General features: G+C 44.8%; 1 protein-coding gene across 2 annotated transcripts in view; it reads right to left on the minus strand.

Annotated features, from left to right (window-relative positions):
* The window catches only part of TMEM241 (transmembrane protein 241), a gene marked incomplete at its 5' end in the record, with an annotated part of 98,056 nt that overhangs the window by 36,699 nt on the left and 39,649 nt on the right, over positions 1–21,708 (minus strand). For both annotated transcript variants that reach the window (XM_080919813.1, XM_080919814.1), the window contains 4 exons: positions 3,689–3,782; positions 6,692–6,761; positions 16,720–16,754; positions 21,604–21,639. In XM_080919813.1, coding sequence (XP_080775939.1) covers positions 3,689–3,782; positions 6,692–6,761; positions 16,720–16,754; positions 21,604–21,639 — 235 coding nt within the window. The remainder of the gene's footprint in view (positions 1–3,688; positions 3,783–6,691; positions 6,762–16,719; positions 16,755–21,603; positions 21,640–21,708) is intronic.

Consider the following 21,708-nt stretch of genomic DNA (forward strand, 5'->3'; position numbering starts at 1 on the left):
CTGTCATAGCAGTTTACAACAAAGTTACTACATTTCTGGATCTTCATACTCCCAAGTGGGCACACTGTACTAAAACCAAGGTTAGAAATAGAACCTGGGTCCTCTGTAAGAGCAGCCAGTGCTCCCAACCTCTGATCCATTTCCCTACCTCTTTCTCTTAGTTGGGGTTTTACTGCTGTGAACAGACACCATGACCAAGGCAACTCTTACAAGGACAACATTTAACTGGGGCTGGCTTACAGGTTCAGAGGATCAGTCCATCATCATCGAGACAGGAACATGGTAGGGTCCAGGTAGGCATGATATAGGAAGAACTGAGAGTGCTACATCTTGTTCTGAAGGCTGCTAGGAGAAGACTAGATTCAATGGAGCTAGTATGAGGGTCTTAAAACCCACACCCACAATGACACACTTCCTCCAACAACATCATACCTCCTAATAGTGTCACTCCCTGGGCCAAGTATATACAAATTGTTTTAAAGGACTGTTTAGTTCATTCACGTTTAATATAATTATTAATACTGACACTAGCAACACATCTCTCAGTCTTTATTTGGGAATGTCTTATTTCTCTGTCATATTTGAAGGACAATTTTGCTATACGTTAAGTCTCTGGTTATCATATGTTTCTTTCCTACAGTATGTGGAATGCCTCTAGCCTCCATGTTTTTGCTCTGTTTTTGAGGTTTGCTGTTTTTCATGAATTGCATTGGTTTTTCCTCCATATGTGCTAAATCTTTTTTGTTCTGATGCTTCTAATATTTTCTCTTTGTCTTTTAACCATTTGATTGTAATTTGTTCAGATAAGGTTCTGGTTTTGTTTGTAAGGCTTACTGAATATTAATGTCTTTCATAAAATTTGGGAGTTGCATCCATTGTTTATTCTAATATTTTTCCATCCCTGCTTTCTCCTCTTCCAGACTGGTTTTATACATGTTATTATTTCCAGTTAATATTTATCTCTGTATTAGATGGCAATTCTTCTCTCAGTTCACATTCTCTGCCATCTAAAATGTGCTGAGTCCCTTACAGAACTCTCACTTCCATTATACTCTTCCATCTGGACCTTCATTGGTTACTTTCTAATCCTCTGACTGACATTTTGAACCCAGTAGGCCTTTCCTTTGCTTCTTGGCATAACTGCAGCCCTATTCCTGAGCATCTGAAAGAAGTGCTTTCCAGGGTTCTAGGCTGGCTCCTGTATGTGAAGCCTTTCATTTTCCTGCACATGAACCACAGTTTGCTTCTCTAAATGTCAGTACTTTTTGGTTGAGTATTAGGCTTTTTAGATAATGTACAGTGGCAACTCTGGTTCTACCTTCCCTACATGGGTCGTTATTATAGGTGTTTGGTTTTGCTAGTTCAGTGATCTTCTTAGAGAAAGTTTAAAGTCTGTCTGTCATAGCAGGCACAGATGCTGATGTCCTTAATAATATCTATATCCTCATTCTTTATGCACGTGCAGCTTGGCACCTGGCAAGGAACAGTAAGAGATTGTTGTTATGAGCCAGAAATCTTTGTCTCTGCTTCTGCATAGCGGGGGAGGGCATTTGAACCTCAGGCAGTTTTCAAGTCTGCCTTAGTTTGTACTTTCCTCTGGCTCTTCAGTGTGCAAACAGGCTCTCTTGGCCAGGGGTATGTGGGTATGTTTGAGTCTGTTCCACCTCTTTTGTGTGTTCCTTGACATAGAGTGTGAGATATATGGAGGGGGTATGGAGCTCACAATGCTCTTACCTGCAGAGCTCCTTAAGTCATCAGCAAGATCACTGTCCACAGCTTGCTCCAATGAGCCTATAAACTCAAAACAGTGAAACTACTGGCCTCCCCTGTTTATTTATAACCAAAATGGCTGCCAAAATTAACAATGCCCCAAACAGAGGGAGTGACTTCTAGATGCAGCTAGGCTAACTTCTATAGCTCGCCACAACCTGCTCTGGCTTAATCATCATACTGACAGAGCTGAGAGGACGGAATGGGGAAGAACACCACAGTTTACTCTGTTCCTACCAAGAACAAATACCTCTGGTTTCTGTGTGCCTTCAGTCCATTTCTGAAAGCATGGGCACAAAGACTTCAGATAGCGTCTTCCCAGCAGACTGTCAGCTTCCTCTCTCATGCTGAAGCTCTTACCCAGTCTCCCTATTCTTCTGAATGTAAAACTACCATACCATTATGTGGGTCGATGTTAAGGTGATACGTAAACTGGACAGTAGAGAAGAAGGTGGGGAAAAGGCTAGAAAAAAACAGAAGAGGAGGGAGAGATTCTAGGAGGAACAGAGATGGAAACTGATGTGTATGTTTCTCTCGCACATCTCTAGCTTGATGAGGTTGTTATTATTTCTAAGGGTTTCTATGGATCTTTTTATCTCATATAGAAGAGCAATTTGTATCTTGGTCCACTGGTTGTAAGCTTATTGTATAGAGTTTGTGGATTGAGAATTTAATATATAAACCTGCTTGATAAGTGACCGGGCGGTGGAGGAAAGGAACCTGCAAAGGAAAGGAAGCAGGAAAGGGGCAGAAGAGTGAACTTCGCCAGACATAAGGCTGCCAAGTTAGAGATCCCTGTAGTGCCAGGTCGCCCTGAGCAAGAGCCGGCAAAGTTTGGGAAAAAAGGTGAACCATCCTTCTAATATTTACCGCAACACTACTATACTAACTACTAACACAGACGGAGAGAGAGGGTGACATCGCCACTGTACTAACACAGATGGAGAGGGTGACATCACCACTGTACTGACACAGACGGAGAGGGTGACATCACCACTGTACTGACACAGATGGAGAGGGTGACATCGACACTGTATTGACACAGACGGAGAGGGTGACATCGCCACTGTACTGACACAGTCGGAGAGGGTGACATCGCCACTGTACTGACACAGACGGAGAGGGTGACATCGCTACTGTACTAACACAGACGGAGCGGGTGACATCGCCACTGTACAAACCAATTTCCAGAGAAGCAAAAGCACAGAGAACAAAATGAGGCAGCGGAGGCAGGAGCTCTGCTAACCGAGTCATTAGATTGATTCCCACTCCCCCAGAGCAGCTCCTTAGCCCCAGCATCCTTTGACCATGGGAAAACAGTAAGGAGCCAGGAGAGGAGTGCTCACGTCAAAGCATCTGTTCCCACAGTGCTGCCCACTGCTGCCTTTCTGCTGCACACCTTCGTAGCTCACCCTCCTCTCTCATGCTTCAGCGTGTCACTGTGATACACAAAAGCTATTCTTGTGGCATCCCTTGTCCTGAAGGCTCACGGAAGTGTCTCCAACCTGGCCATCTGTATGTTTTCTTCGGCCACCTCACTGGACAGGCGGGGTCCTCTTGAGAAAGTCAGCTGAACTCTGGAAAGCCTCATAGTTCCCAGGAAGGACAAATGACTTCCTGCCAAACGTTAATCTAGGCTCTGAGGGCTGCCTTGGAGCATTTTTGACCAAAATCTCTCATTTTTTCAGAGGAAGTTCAGGTACCAACTCACATCCACCTTCTAAGAATGTGATGTCGTGATGTCGTCTTAAAGTAGGCGAAAGGTCTCAGAAATGATTACCTGCATGAATGCCCAGGCTTGTGTCACTAAAAACGGTTTCCTAAAGACCCCCATTTACATACCCCCGGCGGAGAAGTCTGGGCACACAGATGCCTGAGGTAGGCTTTCCTACCCCTAGAGCCCCTCTCTCTTTCTTACCTTAGCAAAGAAGATCCAGGCGGCACACTGCCTTGGGGCCAGAACGCTTCTCAGCTTTACTGTGCTGAGCATGAGAAAGAATCCCAAAACTCCGCTGAAAAGACAAACACCCTTTGGTTAGTGAGGCCACCTTCCTTCAGCCACAGACAGTGAGATCCTCCTCTTACACCCCATAGAGACAAGGTCTTGGTGGCTGCATGCTGGCTTGGAACTCTAAATCCTCCCACTGTCTCCCTGTCTCCCCAAGGAGCTGTGATTACAGGGAGATGCTATGACTGTCTGCTTGCCAACGTCCAATTTCTAAGGACTATACAACTTTCACCATATTTGTGTTTTCTCGTGCCCCTGGATAAAAGAAGTTCAGAAACCAGAACTTCTATTTTTCTGAAGAAGAGATACGAGTATCTCACTAGAGGTGAAAGAGGTGAAAGACTAACTCTGGTTAAGTCTTGAGAGAAAATATGCAGATGTGCACTGTTATGTTTTCAACATCAGGATTGCTCCAAAAGCTTGGGCGCTGAGACGCGGTGGAAGATGTAAACCGTGTTGGTCGTATGATGAGGTTGCTGATTTTGGTTAAGTCTATTTATGGTCTCATCATTTGAAGGTGTTCTTGAGAGATAATGGGAACACCAGGAGGTGGAACCTGGTTAGATGAAATGTTGCCAGGGATACACCTCAGAAGCACAACTGCCCCACCCCCTCCTCTTCTATCTGCCTCTGTTTCACGAGGCAGATTCAGCTTCCACTGTGTACCACCACTATTAACAAATCAATGTGCCTTACCGATGAGAAACTGCTCTCTTAAGAGATTGATAGGGGAAAAAATCTTTAAAAAAAAAAAAAAGGCTTAAGGAAGAGACAGCCTCCAATGGAAGCTTTACTAACTTATTTGCACCTTAGGCTTACATATTTTACATGTCTCTCGTGGGTCCCAGCCCCAGGTTATACATTGAACAATTTATAGACAGATAGGAGACCTCGTTTCTGGCCACTTGGGCAGATGGAAATTTTTCGAAAGAAATACAGCAGTGTTGTTCTTCTCAAATAGTTAGTTGTTGGCCAGGCTTATCTGACCCACCTGGTGGAATTCTGCTTTTCCTGATAAGGGCACAAGGAACTTCCTGGCAGGCCAGGGCTCAGGGGTAGCTGTGACCCTGTGCTGCCTGCTCGAGCTGATGGCTGGCCAGTCAGTGCTGGTGAACAAACGTTCCATCACACATGGTCAGTTTGCTTACCTCTAGTAAGTCTGGGTAGCTACAACTTAACTTTAGGGTGTTTGGAGGCAGCACTCCCTTCCTGTGATTTGATGTCTTCTAAGAAAATCTATTAGTAAATCCTTTATTGACTGTTCTTTTACTTGGAATCCCTCCTATGTCTCCAGCACAGTATCACAGGCCTCAAGTAAGGGAACCAGACAAACACCAGACCAGGACAAAAGAGAGCCTTTGATGTTTATCTTGTTTTTCTTAGACACCTGTCACAACACCGAAGTCTACAGCAGTTCACAACAGCAAAGTCTATAGCAGTCACCAGTGAGTCAAAGTGGGGAGTTTGAGGGTCCACATCTTTGAGGGAAGGGATGGGGAGTAAGGCAGTCAGTTCTCTGAGGTACCTCTTGGTGGCTCCCATTACTGCCATCAAGAACCCACATCACAGGGGTGTCCAGTCTCCCGAAGCCTGTCCTTGCCTTTTGCCCTATCCTCACCACCTCCAGCTAAGAGGCGTGAGTTGAGCAGTCTCTTGGCACAGAGGCAGGTAGGACAAGGTAGTTCTCATGGCTTAGAGATAGCAAATGCTTCCCTCCCATTGCTGACTTGTTAGTTTGTGAATAATTTCTTTTTTATGCTTTATCATAATTTAATTATTTCCTATTGCAAGGCTTATTTTGGTGGGGACATTTGTCCTGGTATGGAAATTAGGGTTTCAAGTGTAAAGCACCTTACCTAGATTCCTGTATCATTACCTTGTTGCACATTTATATTGTTTCTAACTCTGCTCTGAAGGCTAGAGTAAACTCAACCTCCCATATGAATATTCATCACCTGACCCCTTGTAAAGACATTTATTTTTACTACCTCATCTTTATTTTCCTCCTTCTGACTTATCCACCCCTCAATAAGGAGAATCCCTGACGAGAATAGCCTTGGGAGAAAGAGAGATCTGTTTCAGGGGTCTCTGGGTTAAGGCTATCTCCTTCCCCTCAGGTAGCCATCCATGAACCTCCTCTGAGTTTCTTAGGACCCCCTGAAGAGAACCCCCTAATCTGAGATATGGAAATGGAGGAACCATTGAGATGATGTGAGGAAATTTTACAAGTTTTTTAAAAGGTCAGCTTTGTACGGAAGCCAGGAGGGTAAAATGATACAGAGTTAAGCCAATTCAAGCAAAGACCACTTGCTCTTTACAATTAAAAGGGCTGATCTAACATGTTGAGTTGGAAGAAAGCTGTTGATTATAGGGGGCCAGAAAAATAGCCAGCACCGGTGAGCTGTGAAGGTGCTGTTCTGATCCACCTAGAGTTGACCATGCGCCCAGAGCATGCTTGCCCATACTACCAAATAACCATCCTCGGGTGCCTGGGCAGCAAGGGTTACCACGTGAAAGCTTAGCTCGTGGACAACTGAACGGGCTAGGCTAGTCAGACTGACAAGCTGGGAGAGCCAACAGGAGCATTGCTGGTACTTCTCTGAGGGTGATGAGGAACTGTTCTAAGGCTCAAATGCAGAATGTCTGTAATAGTGCACCCACTGCCTCAATGTCCCTGGAGAACATGTATGCGCTCTCCAGAAGCAGTACTTAGCAGGTTGATTCATTTTATTACTTATTCACTGTTTAATTTATTATTTATCATTTTGCCTCCATGAATCCATGTGCACTTTGGGACTGGAGTTACAGATGTACCCTCTACTTGCTTCTCCAACTCTCTCAATTACAGCAGGCTTCATAGAGAGGAAAACACAGCTAATGGCACAAAATACACATGACGTGGCTCAAGATTACCTGGCACAGCAGCTGCCATGGAATCTGTAGAAATACAGGAATGGAAAGTCCAGGGCACCGAAGAGGTCACCTAAGGAGCACAGGAAAGGGGATACAGTGAGCACACTGCTCCATCAGGTCCCCCAGCTACAATGTCTTCTGCACAGTGCACTCAGCTGCTACATCCCTGAGACTCCTCTCTTGCCTCCTACTGAAAACCATGTGAAATGTGCTGGCTTTATCCCTTTATCCCGTGCATCCTGTACCCACACTCCAACTGATGCCCAGACAAGGGACGAAGCTAAAATTGTGGAGCCAGAATGTGTACCAGATCGACCAGACCTTGGATCTTCCCTTTAACGGCCACACAGGGACAGTGACAGAGGGATGGTCCTCTTCTTTATTTTCTTTATTTATTTTGTTTTATTTACTTAATTCTTTTATTTATTCTCTTCTTTATTTTGTTTAATTACTACACAGACAGCACAGGGCCCAGAGCAATCATGAACACTCCATTTAGTTTAAGGCCCAAAGGGTACATTTATTTCTTGTAAAGTAAGTTCATTCTTTTAGTTCCATTTTTAGCACAAGAGGAAATAATCACACATATTGGCTATTTCTCTCTGGAATTTGAACTTGGTCACAAACAAGAAGTCAGGAGATTAAAAACGCAGAAACTCTTCCAAAAATGTCTCAAGAAAAGGAATTAAGCATTTCAACAGTGGACAGCTTAATCCTTCCAAATCTGGACTTTCTGCAGGAGCCTGGCTCTCCAGAGGTCTGGGCTCTGGTCCGGGTCTGTTCTGTGGAGCCTGGGGGGCTGGGCTGACATTGCTAATTCCTCCCTGCTGACAAACTCTGCAGTGGAGCTGTGAGCACTATTTCCTTCACTCACTTACACCTATGAGTCAAGTACTTCACAGACAACTCAGAGGTAGAGCTGTGCTCAGCACACGAAGTAACCTGGGTTCCATCACTGGGAACATGTGTGAGCTCACACACATACACACACAGGCACGCCTGCATGCATTTCAGAACAGGATTCAGGGGGGCTGCTACACTTGTATAAAGCATCGTATGTGAACTCAACTACCTATTAATTCCAATTCTGTACCCGCAGAGGAGACAGATCTTCATTTTTGTAGATGTATGTCTAAGGAAGAGTTCTGTGGGATTTAGTTTTTATGCTGCCCATCACAGGTCAAGGACTCACTGTCTCTAGGTCACCACTCCACAGGATGTCTTCCACCTTCAATGGAACCTGTGTTAGTGACGTGCCAGCCCTCCAGCTGCCACATCCTGAAGAACATTCTATTGCCTCCTACTATGAATAAAGTGATGGTGGTGGCCATTTAGCAAGAGCCTGTTTTGTGCAGAGCTTTATGTGGAAGGTGGTGACTTTATCTCTTAGTAACTGAGAGGTTCTATTACCCCAACCTCATCTGAAGCCCAGAGAAGAAACATGGATATAATTTTGTAATTGTTGTTCTGTGAAACCAGAGCATGCTCCCAGGTCAACCTCGACCATATCTCCCTTCAGTGGGTAGCATCCACAGAAGGGACGGTGTCAGAGGAAAAGAGCCTGATTTTACCTGCCAGTTTCAGAGCTACAGTGTATAATGTACAAGATACAATAAAGACCACTGAGGTCTTCTTTTTGCAGAGGAGTGACAATCAAGACAATCCTGGCACTATGGCCAGTGAAAAAGGCTGAGGCCCTGCTCAGCCACGGGTGGACATCCTTGGAGGATCTGCTGTGTCTCTGCTGTGGCTGCTGGCTCTTGGCCTTTGTGGGGGGAGCTGCAGTGTCAGGACGATGATGAGGAATGGCAGAGAGGCTATCAGTTAAATCCAGGACTTAGGAGCCGCTGGACACACCTCCTCTTGACATTCCATTTTGTCATAAATATTCCGGCTGGGTGAGCTAGGGAGAGTAATGTTTATAGCATAGCCTGGGCTTTGGAACTCTAAAGAACAAGAGGAATGGTCTGGGACAGACAGGGAGACAGGGAAATAAAGAAAAAAAATCACAGCTAAGGAACTTGCGAACTAGATGATAGTCAGTATTCAGACTACAGGAGCCTCTTCCATGAGTTACAGGGAGGGTGAGAAGCAAAGACATAGGATAAACTGGCCTGACATTATCCTTATCACCTATCATCTGCTTGCCTGAACACCTGGCCTGCCCCACCTCCTACAGCTACCAAATCCTGTGAAAGCAGGGTCTCCATCTCACTCGCCCGTGGCCACAAAGATGCCTTAGCAAGCAACACTGAAACAAGGGGCTCTGAAAGACGGTGCTTCTTGACAGGCCATACACGTTCTAGACTTGACTCTGTGACTCCAAATACTTTGGGGCCCTCAATATGTCACTCAAAAAAACAAAACAAACAAACAAACAAAAAAGCATTTTGTTGTCGTATGAATACATTGCATTCTGATCATGGGTTTTCCTCCTTCAGATCTTTCCCACCCATCCAACTCCACACCTTTCTCTCTCTAGAAAACAAACAGGTAAATAAATTAAGTAAACCAAATAAGAACTAAAAACACACACACACACAAAAAAAAAAAAAAAGAAAGAAAGAAAGAAAAAGCAGAAGTAAACAGAGAGAGACAGAGACAGAGAGAGATTTGAATTTTCTAGGACAGTTAGGGCTGTGCAGACCAGGTTGGTTTCACACTCACAGACATCCACCTGTCTCCATCTCCCTAGTGCTGAGACTAAAGGTTTGCATCACCAAAATGGTGCAAAAGCAAGACTTTTAAGTGGAAAAGGGAACCATCTGCCCTTAAACAGCCCTTAAAAGGTTGGTGACACTGCTGTCATTGCCACAAGAATGTGACAGGGTGTAGCTTGTTCTAACCCCAGGAGAACTCAATCCAGGAGCCTAAGGATTGTGAAGGTGTTGGGAGCTGTCGTAGTTGGGATTTGTAACACTGCGATAAAACAGATAAAACACCGGGACCAAAAAGCACGTTGGGGAGGAAGCCTTTACTGGGCTCACACTTCCAGATCGCCCACCACCAGAGGAAGTCAGGACAGGGACTAAAGGAGGGATGGAACCTGGAGCTCATGCAGAGGCCACGGAGGGGTGCTTGCTCAGCCTGCTTTCTCATTCCAGGCCACCAGCCTAGAGGTGGCATCACCCACCATGGGTTAGGTCTACTCCATTGATCATTAACTGAGAAAATGTTTGACAGCTGAATCTCATGGAGGCATTTCTTCAACTGAGGCTTCTTTCTCCCTGATGACTCTAATTGTGTCAAGTTAACACACAAAATCAGCCAGTACAGGAGCTAAAGATGGATCAGCACTGAAGTACTTTCTGCTCTTGACAAGCATCCACGTTAGGAGGCTCACAACCTCTGAGTTTGTATACGCTTGGCCCCGGGAGTGGCACTATTAGGAGGTGTGGCCTTGTTGGAATAGGTGTGTCACTGTGGGCTTTAAAAATCCTCATCCCAGCTGCCTGTAAGTCACTCTTCTAGCAGCTTTCAGATGAAGATGTAGAACTCTCGGCTCCTCCTGCACCACGCCTGCCTGGATGCTGCTGAGCTCCCACCTTGATGATAATGGACTGAACCTCTGAACCTGTAAGCCAGCCCCAATTTAAGTGTTGTCCTTATTAGAGTTGCCTTGGTCATGGTGTCTGTTCACAGCAGTAAAATCCTAAGACATGGCTCAAGAGGTTTAGTATGTTGTCTAAAGATTGTTCTTGTGATATTCTGATAAAGAATGTGTCTGCTCTTTGCCCTTGTGTGAGTCTGCCTGAGGATAAAGAGATTTAATTGCATTGACAAAGAAAGTCTCAAAAAGCCTAGTTTAGATTTTATCTGTGGTTCACTCTTATAAGAGAGTTCTAGCAAACCTAGAAAGGAAAAATACAAAATGCATGGTCCAGAGAATAAAGGGGCACCAGCAAGTAGAACGAAGCTACATCCTGTATTCAAAAAATATTAAATCAAGGGAATGGTGACCTTGGGGCAGGATCCCAGCCAGCTAAGCTTAGTGTTTATGCATTTGAACTTGAACAAGGAACAGTTAAGTTATATCATGTTAGATGTTATTATGATCTGGTTGTTTTCATTTGGGCATAAGGAGATATGATTATGTTTCAAATTGACAAGGGATGGATTGTGATGGCTATTCTCAGCTGTCAATTTGAATATTTGTGTAATGAACTACAATCTGAAACTTATAAAGATCTTGTGAAAAGGTAAAGAGAAGCTTAGCTCAGGTGTTATGGCGCATGCCTTTAACGTCATCACTCAGGAGACAGAGGAATGCAGATCTCTGTGTTTAAGGTCAGTCCACACAGTAAGTTCCAGGACAGCCAAGCTCAGGCAGTGACAGAATTGGAAAACGGAAAGCTGAAGCTAAGAAATTAGTGGTGATTAAGAAGAGACCAGCATCACTGTGGTGAAATCTTCTGGGAAGTGTTTTCTGAGAGCACAAAAAAAAAAAAAAAAAAAAAAAACGCTGTGTTCCAGAGATAGAACTCTTGCTGTGGCTGGACTTGGTAAAATGTAAGAGTCACCCAGGTTATACTAGTTTTAAAGGCATGGGGGGGGGTCCTGGAAAACAGCTGAGGCTCACACTGGGAGAGGCCAGGAGAGGTCACTGAAGGTGCAGCCTCAGTAGCAGCTGACAGCCCAGGACTGAGGGGTCATGAAAAGAATTTGGGGCTTGGCACCATGAAGAAAACCTGTAAGAGGTTATGGATGAGGCCTAGTTTCAGTGAAAGCCTCCAGCACGTTGAAGACACAAGTACCATGGGATGAACACCAAGAACAGCAGCAGCAGTGGAGTGGAATTAACCAGAGCCTAGAGTGGGAAGAGCTGGAGAAGTGAGCTAAGCCCTCTGGGAGAGCCCAGAAGATCATGTGTGGACCCCAGACATTGGGACAGAGAGCTGTGAAGTTGAAGTTGCCTTGGAGTCCCCAAGATGATGCAGATGCCACAGCCATGGGATATTTGTCTAGGAAAGCTGCTGACAGGGAGTGGAACAAGCCCAAGAGAAAGAAGTGTGTTGCAGTCAACAAGGATCAAAGGAGTTGGAGATAAAACATGGAAATGCAGAGTTTGGAGCTTGCCCAGCTGGTTTTTGGTCTTGCTTTAGTCCAATAATTCCTCACTGTGATGTTCTGGAATGGTAATGTTTATCCTGTGATATTACAAGTATGTGATCTGCCTTTTTATTTTGATTTTATAGGGAATCACAGTTAAGAGAACATTGTTGAGACTGTGACAGACTATGAGAACTGAAGGTGGACTACAGCATCTCTACCTGCATGCTGCCTTCCTGCCATAATGATAAGGACTGACGCTCTGAAACTGTGAGCCAGCCCCACCTTAGTCACACTATCTCTTGTCAGCAATGAAACCCTAACTAACACAACCCTGCAACTCTAGGGGTTCTAACGCCCTCTTCCAGGCTCTGTACCTATGTGCATGTTTGTGGTACACATACATAAACTTAGCCACATATACATAAAATAGTAAACATCTTAAAACAAAACAAGTGAAGGTGTCCACAAAACAACACTCCTCTACTTTCTCTGCTGAGCTACATGGCACCAAGTTTGTGGCTGGAGAGCTGACCCAGTTTTGAAGGCAGCCACAAGAGGCTTCTGCAAACAAGCGTGTGACCATCCTGAGTGGTTAGGATCGAGGCAGCACTTTCCTGAGCAGAGGACATGAGCCCCGCTGCTCTAAAGGTTACAGAACACAAAACTACCACAGAGCAGTAGCATGAGGTGAGCACAAGGGAGCTCCTCTCTCCCCATCTCAGCCCTAGAACTGGCAGTGAGTGGTCATAGTGGGGGCTGTCACCTCCAAAAGGTGCTGCGGCTGCTGCACCTCAAGATGGCATCTCATGAATCGAAACCATATACCAAGGTCTCGGCTGGCTCACATTCCCGGGAGCTTCTTGCTCTTCTGGTTGCTTTAAAGTGTCTCTTTTGAACACCACAGCCAATGACCCCATAAGAACGTAAAGTAAAAACCTTTAAACATGAGGAGACTATCTCTACTACAGATCAAGGAATGTAAAGAGAAAGGAGTGGGGTCTTCTCAGTTATGATTCTAAGGTTCTTGGCTCCTTTCATCAACTTGTGAAATGGCTTTGGAAACAGGTCATCTCTGTCTCCCCAAACTTAAAGAAACCTAGTGTTCGAGGCATACAAATGACCTGCCTGATCCCAAGAGGCATTTACAAGGAAACTCATCCTACTTCCTCTCAGAAAGGAAGAGGGATGCTCAGGCAAGAATTCCACTAGGAGGCCCTCACCAGCCAGATCAAGTCAGACATAACAAAGGTTGGTGAGGATGTGGAGCCACCGAATCCTCATGCTGTTCTGGGTGACATGGCAAATGGCACAAACACTCTGGGACACGTGTCCTTTATTAGTCAGTCATACATCTACACTAACTCGACAACTCCATATAGCTGGTTTATGTGCTAAACCTTAGAATTAGCTGCAAACAACCATTAGAAAATGTGCTTTAATGAAAATGACCCCAAGGATCATAAGGAGTGGCACTGTTGGGAGGTGTGGCCTTGTTGGAAGAAGTATGTTGCTTGGAGCTTGTTTGGGGGTTTCAGAACCCTAAGCCAGGCCCTGTGTCACTCTCTTCCTGCTGCCTGACTATTCAGATGTAGAAATCTCAGCTATCTTTCCAGCGCCAGGCCCTCCAGCACACCGAGACCATGATGCACTCAGCCTGTGGACTGTAAGCAGCCCCAGCTAAATGTTTTCTTCATAAGAGTTGCGATGGCCATGGAGTTTCTTTGCGGCCATAAAACCCTGAGATACAAAACACCACATGATCCATTTGCAGTTAATATACCTGACTCCAAGAGGTCTTGTACATTCTGAATATGATGTTTACTGTTTATCATCAAATTGACAGAATCTGGAATTATCTGGGCAGTGGCCCTCTAGCATGCCTATAGATTTCTTAATGATATTGATTGAAGAGGAAAGGACCCACCCACGGTGGGTGGCACCATTCCCTGGCTGAGAAGAATAATAGAGGGATAAACTGAGTTACAACAGACATTCATTGCTCTTTTACTAAATTACAGATGAGATGTGGCTAGCTCCTGTCACTCTGACTTCTGTACAATGGACAACCCTGAACTGTGAGCCAGAACACACCCTTCCTCCCTTAAGTTGCTTTTGTCAGAGTACTTTGTCACAGAAACAGAAAAGGAAACTAAGACATGAAACTGTCATTGTTCATACCATAGCCCTTGGTGTCTTGGTTGTCTGCTCTAAAAAACATAAACAAAGCACTCAACTATTCCTGAGTGAGTTCAAAATGAAAGGCTGCTGCTCGAGCACATACACAGGTCAGCTCCTGCACAGTTCTGAGAGTTGTGCACAGCTCATAAATACAGACTCAGCTCAATGGAAAACTTCATTGCTACTAAGCTTTGACGCCTGTGGAACTCCCCAGTTAGGAGATGGGAGAAGCAGGCATATCCGTTCTTAAGGCACCTTGATACACAATTTGCAAAAGCACTAAGAAAGTGACAAACATGACCTTGGTGACGAAGAGCACTTTTATAGAAAGAATAAAGCTTGCAGCTAAGAAGATGACTCAGTCAGTAATGTGCTTGCCACACAAGCACCCATCTCATAAAACCCAAGCATGATGGTGTGTTTGTAATCCTAGAACTAGAGAAACAGACAGGCAACATTTTAAGGTTTGCTACCTACAAGTTAGACTGGCTGAATTGTCAAATCCAGATGAAAGTGAGAGACCCTGTCTCAAAAGAGCAATGTGGATGATGTCCTGAGAATGACATCCAGTCTGCCTGTCCTTTATTCACATACTCACGTGTGTACACACATATTAGCATGCATTAGTATGTATGCACACATTCATATACAAATACAAAAAAGACACCTTCACATTACGCAAGGGCAGGCATGTGGCTTTACAATGTCACTGCTTAAGAATTAGATCATGAACTTGCTTCTGGTACACACAGAAGAGTCTAGCTCCTGGATTGCTGCAAATGGATAAACCCATTCATCGCTCCATAACGACCTTTGCCAGGGCTTTTGCTGAAGCCTGCTATGGCACTCAGACATCTGGGACTCTGCACACTGAAGTTTGGGGGCATTCATTTCCTAGGGAGCCTCAGCTGTCCACAAGCAAGGGAAGTCATGGCTATCCCTGTTGTTGACATAGAGGTACAGCCAACCAGTGGCTCTGCAAAAATCCTTCCCATGAGTGAAATTTCCTGTACCAAGCCTCTTCAATGACAACACTTTAGTTAATGCACAGTCACCAACAAGACTCCTCTTGTATAACAAGCTTACAGCACGAGCTTACACATACGAGAACACACACACACACACACACACACACGTTCTAGAAATTGAACCCAGAGCTCACATATGCTACACAAGTATCTAAGTCTCTACCACTGAGCGACACAGCCAAGACCCTACAAATATAATTTGAAGGATTACTCTTTCAAAGTGACCACACTACAAATTCTGTTTTGTCTCCAACATACTTTCTGACTGAGATATAATTCACAAACACTTCCTGGGGTTCGGTATGCTCACAGCTGTGTGATCATTGTGTAGTTGAGCTGCATTATTAGCAACAGAAAACAGACTAATAGGGCTTCCAAGCCTTTCAAAGTGAAAAATAAACAAAGCTGCATGAGAGAGCAGCACATTTAGGAGATTCCTAATCAGAAATAACAATGTTAGAGCAACTGAGGCAGCAACAAAGCAAAGGTAATTTGAAAGCCAATTTTTACTCCAGCACTAAAAAGATTAAGTTGTGACATAAAAGAAACGATGTTAAAATGATGTCACTGGGGCTAACAGGATGACTGTAAGATAAAGCAATTGTAACCAAGTCTGACTATCCAAGCTTGAAGCTCAGAACCTATGTAAGAATCAACTGCTTCCCATGTTCCCTGACATCCACACGTATGTGCCTCACGGTTTTATCCAGCCACAAAGGAAAACATTACGTTAAATGAACAAACCAGAGCTCATATTAAGCAAACAAGTCAGACTCGATAACTGTCATGTCTTTTCCCATTTGCTGATTCTAGGCTTCTGTCTTAGTGTTTTACTGCTGTGAACAGACACCATGACCAAGGCAACTCACAAGGACAGCATTTAATTGAGGCTGGCTTACAGATTCAGAGGTTCAGTCCATTGTCATCAAGGCAGGAACATGGCAGTGTCCAGAAAGGTATATTGTAGGAGGAGCTGAGAGTTCTCCATCTTCATCTGAAGGTGGCTAAAAGAAGACTGACTCCAGGCAGCTGGGATGAGGGTCTTAAAGCCGACATCCAGTGACACACCTACTCCATCAAGGCCACACTTACTCCAACAGGCCAGAGCACATTCAAACTACCACAGCCTCAAACTATATAAAGTTACAGACGTGACATGAGAGCAGGAGGGAGACAGAGGCGGCGGTACAGAGGACGAGGGACGGCAGGACTGAGGTGACGAGTAAACAATGACAGAGATGTGGGAAAGTATCATTAGAGAGCCTATTATTCTGCAGACTAACTAAAAAGTTCAACGCTCAAAAAAATGTTAAAACAGGGGTAAGAATACATTCATGAGGCTGGAGAGGTGGCTCAGTGGTTAGAGCCCTGGCTGGTCTTCCAGAGGCCCTGAGTTCAATTCCCAGCACCCACATGGAGCTCACAACCATCTGCAATGGGATCTGATGCCCTCCTCTGGCATGGGATGTACATGCGACAGAGCACTCAAACACTGAATAAATGAATAGACATTTTAAAAACAAATACATTGACAGGCAATAAATCCACAAGGAAGTATTTTCCCATCTTCCTATTCTGAAGAGCTGGGATCAACCCAGGGCCTGTCCGTGCCAGGCAAGTGTTCTACCACTGAGCCACGTTCCCCACCCACCAACTGGGTTAAATGTAGCTTCAAATGAATACAATAGCACGCCCCTCTTACAGGATGTCTTCGGAGCTCTAGCCAGGCTAGGTTTTGAACAAGGATTACAGACACACAGAGTAGCTCACCTGTAGGGTGAGATGCAAACGCCAGCAGTGCCGTGCTGAAAAACAAAACACAAAACACAGCACAGCAGTTAAGAAAGCTTTCTTCAGCACATGCCCAACACCTGAAAATACATTTAAAAATACACATTTCTATCGAATTTCATCAGGTAAAGTTACCCGAAAGAAAGCTGACTAGCCTCACAGGTCTTTCTGCTTGAACCCAGATCCTGAATGAGAATCTTTGGGAATGGCTTATGACTTGGCAAGAGGGCTGTGCTGGTTTGAATAAATTTAATATCCATAGACTCTAGTGTTTAAATGCTTGGCCCACAGGGAATAACATTATTAGGAAATATGGCCTTGTTGGAGTAGGTGTGGCCTTGTATGAGGGGGTGTGTCACTGTGGGGTGGGCTTTGAGGTCACCTGGGCATAGGCTCTGCTCAGTGTGGGATTCTAAGCTCCTCCTGGCTGCCTGCAGAAGACAGTGGCTGCTTTTGGATGAAGATGTAGAATCTCAGCTCCTCCAGCACCATGCCTGCCTGGACACTGCCATGCTTCCCACCACCATGATAATGGACTGAACCGCCAAAACTGTAAGCCAGCCCCAATTAAACATTTACTTTATAAGAGTTGCCATGGTCATGGTGTCTGTTCACAGCAATAAAACCCCAGGTAAGACAGGGGTGCATGCCTGGGACAAGGGTTTCATGTCCCTCCTTCATTTATTACTTTCCTTGGCCCTAGCTGGCCCTATTACACTGTTCATTTAACTTATAATGATTATCTGAAAGCTAACCAAAGTAAATTCCAAATTTCAAGTAGGTTGCAAGCTAAAACCTAGCTGTTGAATGTGAGCTAAGGATATTTTTGTCATAAGCTGAGCTGTGCAAAAAGTAGTTAAATTTCCAACTGACTCACAAATTCATCCATCTTCCCACTGCATAGCCAAAGATTACCTGAGCCAACGCTCACTAGATGCCCAGTGGTGAGGCATGTGAGATGTGATTCAGGTTCCTCTGATGTGGCCGTATTCCATCCTTCCCTCTGGTACTCCTCCATCTGCCTGTGCCCCCTGAGCCCAGCTGAGAAAGGCTGAACTCCCACCTTCTGCAGCTTCTAGCACAACTCCATGCCATCCAGCAACTGATCTAGTTATGGGTAGGACTAAAACTAAGTGCTGAGTTTAGGAGTTGAGTTGCAGGTATAGGAAGGCCTGCTTGGGCTCTACAAGGCTGTAGAGCAGAACAGCCCAGCATCCTGGCTCATATCACAGTCTCCAAGGATGGCATCTGGGTATTTCTGATTTTCCAAAATCAAGATGAACCAAGGGCTTCCTGATGCCAGTCATGCCAATGAGCTGTATTTTAAGCCCTGCCCTGTGCTTTTGATTTTTTTAAACTGGGATTTCTTAGAACAGCAGAGGTAGGAAGATCGAAGGCTGGTAAAAGAGAAAGAGAAAGAGTACAAGCCCTGTGTCCCATTATTCAAGAACCTGTAGGTTTGTAAGACAGGATTTACATGCAGCCATAAGTACACAACACACAAACACACACACACACACACACACACACACACACACACACATCACATGAAACTGCAGAGTTGGCAAGGTTTAGCCTCTATATCTCTTCACATTCTTTAAGTGTACACCCTTCATTATTTTAACTTGTAGATCCTCTTTTGCTTATAACTTTAGGAGCATAGAACGTATTGCTCCCATGGCAGGACATGGATACCCCTTTTCCAACCCAAAATGTCTTCTCAGCCCTGTCACGGTACCTTAAATACTATCAGGAGCATTCTATTAGGTTAAAAGAACTGAAGAGTTGACTCTCCAATCCTCACTTGGAATTTCACAAAGCCAGTCTTATTGTGGCATCCTGGGGACCAGAACCATATCTCACTCTCTGGGGTCATAAGCAGTCAGGCATGCAGCTGAAGTTCCATACAGGTTCTAACAGACTCAGTCACCTCTGAATGTATGTGTGGTAAGAACTGTCTGAGGAGAACTATAACTTGAAACCCCTAAAATTATAAATTGCATGTAGTATAAAGAGGAAGATATACTAATATAAAAATTAAGCTAATATTTTTATTATGGATAGCAGATATCTTAATGAATTATTTACTGAATACAAAATATGTGGTGTGTGTGTGTGTATGTGTGGTGTGTGTGTGTATGTGTGTGTGTGTGTGTGGTGTGTGTGTGTGTGTGTGGTGTATGGTACTAGGGATTAAACCTAACATGTCATGCATACATGGTAGGCAAGTACTGCTGAGCTACACCTTCAGCCCTATTTTTACTCTTGATTTTTAGAGATAAAGTCTTACTAAGTTGCTCAGGCTACCCTTGAACTCACCACATAGCCCAGGGTAGACCTTAAACTTGGGATCGCTCTGCCTCAGTCTCCTGCGTAGATTAACATAGGCCTGAGCCATTGAGCACGGTGCTCTAGTGTCAGAATGAAACAGTAAGTGGGACAGGAAGCATCTGCTCCCAGGAAAGGAAGTGGGAGGATCCAGGGAAACTATGGTCTCCAAACTCTAGCCTGCATGCTGCCAGCCCCACCGAGTCACCCCAGAGAATACCTGCCCATTGCTCATTTACAGGCTTATGCATAATCTCACCCGAAGAACAAGGAAGTGGAAAACGTGTTAGCAACATTACAGTAATAATTCTGTATTTTATACTCTGGAGGAACTCAGAAGAATTCATAATACAGATAGAAGGCACACATGTACTTAGAAGTTTTGGTTATTTTTAACCCTCTAGTAAACCGTTCCCTGAATTAGGCCCCAGCCTTATTCACCTATTTGAACTGCAAGAACAGCACTAGCTCTCTCCTTGTTCTTACCCCAAACCTTCTCACAGGGAAGAACCTTATTTTAGAAATCTCTGGGTCCCAAGCAAACAACAAGTGCTCAAATGGGCTCTGATGCGGTTAATCACCTCTAGGTGTATCTGTGGTGACCAAAGAGTCAAAGTCAGAAGCATATGCCTTCTCAACGAAGATGCTACCTGTCAGGATAGAGAACCTTCCACTTGCACATCTCTCAAACTACTGAGGGAGCAAATGAATGTGTGCCCGGGCAGGCAGTGCTGCAGGCTGGCCCAGAAAGAACGGTCCATCCATCTGATCGGAGTGCAGGGCCTGTGTGCTGACCTCCCAGCACCAGTCGGTGATGGCGGCTGACAAGTGGTCCTTGCTCTGATTCATACTTTACTCCTGAAAAAGGTCTGGACAGAGCTGGTGCTTCACAGGAGTCTGCCACAGCCTCAGCCAGAAGTCCAGAGTACCAGTGTCATAGGCAATGGACATCTCCCAGCAGAGGAGGGAGGGCGGGCAGAGTAAAGGGCTGTGCATCACAGAGGCTCATTTTTCTGTTGCTCTACCCTTGCTGCATGGCATGTCTTCTATGCAGAACTGCCTAATGTGACCCAACCTCTGGGAAATAAACCCAAGGCCCAGAGCATGCTGGTACTGTATCACTGACTGTAGCACTGGAAAACATTTTAAACACCAAGAACCATTGGCATTTTGGAGAAAGTATCTTAAGTTCCAGCCAGTTAGCTGAACTGTAGAGACAGGCAGACCCCAGGGGCTCTCTGGCCAGGAGTCTAGCTGAAATGGCAAGGTTCAGAGAGAGGGCCTGTTTCAAAAAATAGACAGACAACAAAGAAAGATACCAGAAGTTGACCTCTGGAACACACACACACACACATACTCGAGGCACCAGCCAGTAGGTCTAAGCACAGCACAACTAATGATTGGGACTTTTTTTCTGAGTACAAAAGCAGCAAACAGTCTTTTACTTAGGGTGAATTTTACAGTAAACAGTGTTTGGGGGGTGGGGGTGTGTACTGCTCTTGCAGAGGACCTGAGTTCAGTTCCTGGCACCCATGTCAGGAGACTCACACACCCCTGTGGCCTGGAACTCTGGTTCCAGAAGATATGACTCACTTGCCCCCTGCTACTATTTGTTCTCATGTGTGTGTGCACATATGAACACACACACACACACACACACACACACACACACAACTAATTAAAGACCAAAATACTACAGGGTGTTTTAATAACTGCTGGGTTGAGTGGTCCAACAGGAGCTTTCTCCGAAAATGGAGCTACAGTGAATGCTAAATGTTGTAAGCCAAACAGCTCCATCAGAAACTGCCACCACCAAATGCTAAGGGCCACATCTAACCTGGCGCTTTCACTAAAAGTCTTGTAGGCACACTAGGGTCCACAGCAGCAAATCTCACTTTCTCAGTCAGATCTGGAATGCACAGCCTGAAGCTGCTGAAGCCCAGAAGATCCTGAGCTATCCCTTGGCAGCACAAGCCTACCCTCTGCTAGGCACACGCCGGAGTCCACATGCTATACGTAGAAGTTTATAAATTGATCCTCAGATATGATTAACTGTAGAGTGCCTGAAGCTTCGTATCAAAGGGATGTGGCACATGGCTCTCTGCTCTGTACTCTGAGGGTGTGGGAGGAGGGTCTAGGTGTTGTTGGGGGTGTCTGTGTATGTGCGTGTGGTGTGGTATGTGTGTCTGTTGTGTGGAGATGGAGGGGACGGTCAGATAAGACAGGCATTAACAAGAAGAGCCAAACTCAGGTCCACTTGACTAAGGAATTAGGGATTCAGTCTCAAAACAAAGGTTTGGGCACTAGAAAAAATTTCCGTCACCCTCTGAAGTTCAAGGCCAAACAGGCTCTTGCAAGGGTTAAGGGCAGGCCGACCATTTGGAGTCTTCAGATTATGATCAACACACAAAATTTAAACTTGCTCCTCCCTGCAGTCAATTTGTTTAAAATTCTATAATCAATGGAAAACAAAAACTTACCTGGAGGCATAAGCAAGAGACACATTATTCTTGAAAACTGTAAATAATATCTTACCTGAATAGATAGTTTAAGTACTGCTGGTCAATGTCACTGAAAAATGAGAGAGAAAAAACTCAGAAATAACAGAAGAAAATTTTAAGTCTATAAATGGTCATTATC

This window comes from Micromys minutus (assembly GCF_963924665.1).
Source record: "Micromys minutus genome assembly, chromosome: 8".
Taxonomy (NCBI): domain Eukaryota; kingdom Metazoa; phylum Chordata; class Mammalia; order Rodentia; family Muridae; genus Micromys; species Micromys minutus.